Genomic DNA, 6,000 nt, shown 5'->3' on the forward strand with positions numbered 1-6,000 from the left:
CAACAGCAACATTCAAACTGAGTCTAGGAAGGAAATGACAGTGTTGCAGTGAGTTTCTAGAGACAATGCAGTCTGAAAACGGACTCGCACACAGCCTATAGCTGCACAGACGTTTCCCCTGAACACTTGGCAATGCATCTGTTAGTGAAAATACACTGCACAGCCTCTGTTGGGTTTGACCCACTTTTGTGATACATAGATAATAAACACACCGAAAATACAGTTCACAGCTCCATAACAACTCTCAGAACCCTGACTCTGTGACTTTGGCAAATTAGATATAATTCGGCTCATACAGCTACACAAGGCAGATGTCTGCAATTATTCATATTTTCTCCATAAATCACATTGGTCTATTGTTTAGATCTTCCCTGTCTGCCTCTTCTGTTGGGGATTTGGCAAAATCACAGCAAGTGAAGCAATGCTATGGGCATGAAGTATTATTTGTCTGCCAGACTGGAGCACAGATGATAGCATTGTAAAGATGTGCTGACTTGCTACAGGGATGGGAGGGAGCCACTGATGACTCCCAGCACTCTTATAGAGAGAGAGAGAGACATACAGCTGTGACCCTGTAATGTATGGAGGAGGTATGTAATATTGTGTGACAGCCTGGGACTGTTGCTTTTGGTTAGCTCCAGACTTGAAGACAATATAGGCAATATTTTTTATTTTTACGACAATGGACCAAAGGACTGCACGTGAAATGGGGCCGTTTGTAATGACGAACCCAGAGAATTATCAGCTGATTCTGCAGTTTCCCTCAGCTCTGTAGAACACTTTATCTTTCAGCTCATTGTTTTGATTTTGGTTCAGTCTCACTGCTCTCATTGGCAACAATCAAGATGCAGCCAGAAGGTAGTTTTCAGAAGTCTGCTTCCAGCCCAGCAAATAAATAATCAATAAAAATATATAAAACAATAAATAAGCTAGCAACCAGCTAGTGATCATTTAGTATTTAGAAGCTAAGGAAGTAGTTTTTCTTTTTTTTTTTTAAAGGAGATGATAGAGTCTAAAATAGAGCTAAAAGTATAGTAAATATTGGATATACATTAGTCAGGTGGACACAAACATGACGCTGAGTGAATGCTAATGTTACTCTGTTTCTGCTTTTATGTGTAAAAAGGTGATAATATGTTAATGATCAGTTTTTGACTTGCTTCCCGCAAGTTGCAGAAAAAGCAATGAATGAACGAACGCTGGTTTAAAAAGGTCTGTCTCATTGCTATGGATTAAGAAAAACATCATCTAAGAAATTAACTTGTCAATGACAGTTGGCGTATTAACCCTCATGGTTGAATCAGTGAAAGACCTGCAAAGCTCATGCAAAATGCGTTTTGCTAAGACAAGAACACAAAACTCAAGAGCAACTCTCACACAGGCTTTGCATGAACTTTGGATAAACTTTGAATACTGCAACAGACAACGACACGACACATACTATCTGTCCTGTGCCAGATCACCATGTTTACTGTACACTCGCACAGCACATGCTCTTTTGAGGTCTTAAGCAGAAAGTGCTTGACCTTGCTGGTGAATGAATGACTCTTGGTTGCTTTGTCACACAGTAACTAAATGCAAATACAGTGCACACCAGCATGCTACTGCTCTGGGTTTTGTATTATTGTTGAGTGTTTACCCAAGATAGAAACTCCTGGTCACGCACAGCGCAGTAATTCAATGACTTAGACTCATGACAGTAGGTTGGAGGGTAGTAACGGAGGACAGCATCAGTCATGCAATAAGTAAAACAAACAGTCGGGGCTGTAAAAGCTGGTCAAATAAGTGCTGCAGTGGATGTGAGGGGAGGAGAGAGTGCAGCGGTGGCCATGATGAGCAGCCAAGTCTGGACTTCTTTAAACATCCTTCCTTCCTGCTCTCTGTAAAGCTATCATTTATCTGGCACGCTTGGGCAGATATTAAGTCTGACTGCTTTCCATATAAAGAAGAAAGGTACAATGAAAAAATAGAAAGGTGAACATTGTGGAGATTCAATGAATAGATTTCAGTGTGCCAGAAAGTTCAGTCTTTGGGAGTGTAAGCTGAACATGCATCATTATGATCTTTATCTGCATATATTTGACAGTTTTGGCAGCAGCAACAACAACCAGCAAATAAAAAAAAAAAAAGTTCAAAAGCGCCACATCCTCCCACGAACCCGTCCTCAGAGTCTAACATGTTCCCATCTTGTGGCTCACTCACTGTCATTAATTAGTTTCTGTTGTGACGAGGATTAGACCAGTTCCTCTCCAGTCATTAAAGCCCTGCGGTCTGAACTTCTTAAAGAGCTGCAACACTGAACTGGAGAATTCCATTATGTGCACATGCAAAGTAGTCAAATAATTTATACACCAAAACACTCTCCACTCACTGAAGTATGTCTGCCATCCGCATCAATTAAGTCCTGATCAAAGTGCTTTAAGAAGCAAAACAAAAGACAATGTGCCTCTCTCCGTCACTCTCTTTGTCAGCGTGCGCACACTTAAAAAGCTTGAGATGCTGTGGGCTGTGGAAGTGAAACAGTCCCACCGACTGTGCTCAGGATAACAAAAAGGTTTGGAGAGTGCAGTGACATTAGCTTTGTGCTGCCTTTGTGTGTCACAAAGACAAGGTTTCATAAAAAGAGAACAAAGACTGTATATCAATGCTGTGCACAGTATCGTGCAATTGGGGGAAAAAAAAAAACTTACTAAAAGCATTTCTTTTCTTTTGTTGTCTAAACTAGACTTACAACATATCAGGCTCGTAAAACTTGAGTGACACATGACTGCCAAAGCCACAGAGAGAAACAAAGTCAGAAACTCATGCTCTCAGTTAGTGGGTCAGTGGAGCACTTTAACTCTTCAACCAGAAAGTAGCAGCAGACAAGAATGACAACCAGGAGTAAAACCTGGTGTTACTTTACCATCTTTGCAGGAGTGTCTCCTCTTATCAGGCACAAAGTTTTTTCATTTTTGTTCCTGATAATCCTCTGCAGACAGCCTCCCTGGGCTCCGTGCTGATAGACTTGCCATGTTTAGTGCATCAACAACAGAAGGCGGCTGAAGTACATCCACATGACAGTGAGTTGTGTTGGTCGAAAAGTAACCAAAGTCATTCCCATTCTTCATGGACTTTCCACAAGTCTGAATGTTATGCGCAGAAAGCAGCAAATTGTCAGGCTGCCTGTTGATCCTCCTCTTTCACTTCTCTTTCGCTTCTCTGGCTTTTCTGAGTGTTTGGGGGTGAGAGAGCGAGAGAGAGCGAGAGAGGGAAGGAGGGAAGGCAAGAGTGTCTGAGAGGGGGAGGAGAAAAGCTTTCCCTTTCAGAGGAAATCCCCCTCAAGGCTTTTCAGAGTTTCTTCGCTCTCTCTCTCTCAAACACACAGGCTTTATCACACACCCAACCACACCCACAGTCACAGTATTCCACAAATGGATACACAAAAGCATGCCAGCCTGCGCAGACACACTCAGTGAATGTGTTTGTGTGTATGTGTTACTCTATGTAAGGTAAGACTTCAAACATTCCCACATCCTACTTTGTCATGCATGTAAACACGCACATGCGCACGGATGCATACACACTCCTTTGGCCCGGCATCAGAGAGCTGCAGAAATCCAGTCCCTCGTTTGTGGCCCCTTTCTTTCTATTTTAATCACTAGGAGCTTTTAGAGGGCTAAGTCAGTCTTTCTCCCCTCTCCTATACTCTCCTAGACTTCCACTGTCTGTCCCAGGCTTTCTCATTTCCTTTCTTCAGCAATTGTCTTCCGGCAGACTGCCCAGTCTTTGACTCATATCAAAGCGGAAGGGCTTCCCTGCAGAGGACCAAGCCAAGCAGCAGGCATGAGAAGAGTGCTGCTATACCTCCACATTCGGCCAGAGGAATGTAGGGTTACACCCCTCTGGACTACATTTTACATCTGGAGTTGGAAGATGTATAGAGTACGAAACCCAAGACCTGCTGCGGCAAGAAGCAAGGTTCATCGCTGAGAAATTCCTTGTGGGAAGAGATTGACAGGCCACCGTTTATTTCTGTCGGCTGAAGGCCAGAGAATGAGCGTGAGCGAGGTGGTTTAGACAAGCGGCTCACAGTCGGCCTCAACCTCTGTCTGTTTCTATCTTCAAATTCCAGAAGATATACGTGAGTTCATCTCCTCATTTAGAGAAGCGACAGAATATATTTTCTTTTAATCCAAAGTTTTATGCAGCAGGTGAAGTTGCAGCTGTAAATATAAACTGTAAGCCTCCCTCTCTAACGCTCTCAGAATCTGCGGTTTCCCACTCTGCAGAAACTGCAGTCTCTTGAACATTCCTCACATGTTTTTCTTTCACGGCAATACAGCCATGCTAATTTGTCTTTCACCCTAAACCACAAAAATATGTAGGTGACATTCTTCACATGTGGTACACTACTCCATTCCCACCGTTTCTCCTCTTTGTGTCATTCTCGCCTTCTCCATCATTTCCTTTTTGTTCTCCCCTCCTTTGTTTTTTGACAAAGGATCACATCTGGTGTCTTTAATGTGGACATTTGTTTTCAGAGGGGATTAAGAGAATAGTACAAGAAACAGCAGGTAATTCAAGAAGCCTCTGCTTTGGTCTTTGTCTGAAACACTTTCCTCTAGATTCTCTCTCTGCTCCTCAATATTCTGGATCTTATTATTACCCTTTGACACAGTGAGTGTATTAAAGCCAAATTAGCTTTTGCTAATTCAACATTTTACTTAATAGTTGTATTTGTGCTGGAACTTGCATTAACTGATTTTTTGGAGGGGGGGGGGGCTCTCTCCTTTAACTGCTCTCTCCTTTAAGTTCTGTCAACCAACATATTTGGCGAAACGTTTGGCAAAAATCAATACGTTTTCTCGTGTGTATCATTTGCGCTCTATCTCTACTTCCAGCTGATTTATGAGAAGGAGAGGGACTATACTTTTGTTTTGTTTTTTTGTTTTTTTTCCCACTCATTGTCAAGGTCTAGACCAGTCCAGGCTGTCTCCCCCACCAGAAACATGACGGTGAAGCTGAGGTCGGGCTGGATGAAAGCAGGCCGCACCGGGCTGACACTGAGTTTTGATCCCTCCTTCATGGAAACCAGATGGGCTGTCCATCTAAACCAACAGAGAGATGGTGGAAGAGGGTCGGAGGGGGTGGTCTGCTCTTGCTCTGTGCTCTGTGAGTCAGAGAACGTGGAGATTTGATAGGGTGCTGTTAAAAATGCAGACATAAACACTCATAGGAACACAGACGGCAAACCAGACAAACCTAGACGGGGGAAATGTACACAGAGATAGAGAGCAAGAGTTCTGGAGAGGCTGCCAAAGCCAGGAAGTTTGGAGCACACACCCACGTCGGTTCATTAAGCAGCCGTATAAACATGCACTGCAATTTCTCCAATATAGACATAAACACATATTCACACACTCTTGCACGCAAGCAATAAATAACAAAATGCCCCCAACACTGCATCTTCCCCTCCAACCTCTATGTTTATATTCTTCCTAGTGAGTGGGAGACTCCTGAGGCAAGCAAGCAGGACCCCTTTAGTATTTACTTCAAACCAACTCTCGCCCACATAACCTCCCATGTACACTTAGACACAGCAGCCTACAGTCTATAAAGCATGACTCACAGTGAGTGTACACACTAATTGTCGTTAAAGAATTGGAAAGCACCAACTCTCCTTGGGGCAATCTACCTCCTGCATCACTTCTTGGATCAATTATCTGACTCCATTTGCTCTCCAAGCCCATATTCATTAGCTTCATGTATCGCGGGTTGTTTTCATTTAACGCAAGGAAGAGAAGAGTAATCTCAGTGCTGATGATCCACCGACTGTGTCCCTTTCCTTGGATCAGACCCAAACACTTCCTGCATGTCTCTGTGACATTATTATGAAGTGCACTGTCTCAGTGACGAATGTCTGAATAGCTCTCAGCTGCAATCACTCCTGTCTTGATGGGATGAGATGAAGGGAGGAGAGAGAAGACAAAGGGGATATCTGTCTCTCCCTAGTTTCTC

General features: G+C 43.2%; 1 protein-coding gene across 2 annotated transcripts in view; it reads right to left on the reverse strand.

Moving 5' to 3' along the window:
* Positions 1-3,258, reverse strand: part of quob (quattro b) — a 28,573-nt gene extending 25,315 nt beyond the window's left edge. Inside the window, exon 1 of one of the 2 annotated variants that reach the window (XM_087178582.1) lies at positions 2,906-3,258. In XM_087178582.1, coding sequence (XP_087034708.1) covers positions 2,906-2,908 — 3 coding nt within the window. In that variant the 5' untranslated portion in view covers positions 2,909-3,258. The remainder of the gene's footprint in view (positions 1-2,905) is intronic. The other variant, XM_023423622.1, reaches the window with a different exon arrangement.
* Between the last annotated feature and the right edge of the window lie 2,742 nt (positions 3,259-6,000).

The sequence above is a fragment of the Seriola lalandi genome, unplaced genomic scaffold, assembly GCF_002814215.2.
Source record: "Seriola lalandi dorsalis isolate HSWRI2012SDOR001 ecotype SW California unplaced genomic scaffold, Sedor1 jcf7180002054692, whole genome shotgun sequence".
Classification (NCBI taxonomy): domain Eukaryota; kingdom Metazoa; phylum Chordata; class Actinopteri; order Carangiformes; family Carangidae; genus Seriola; species Seriola lalandi.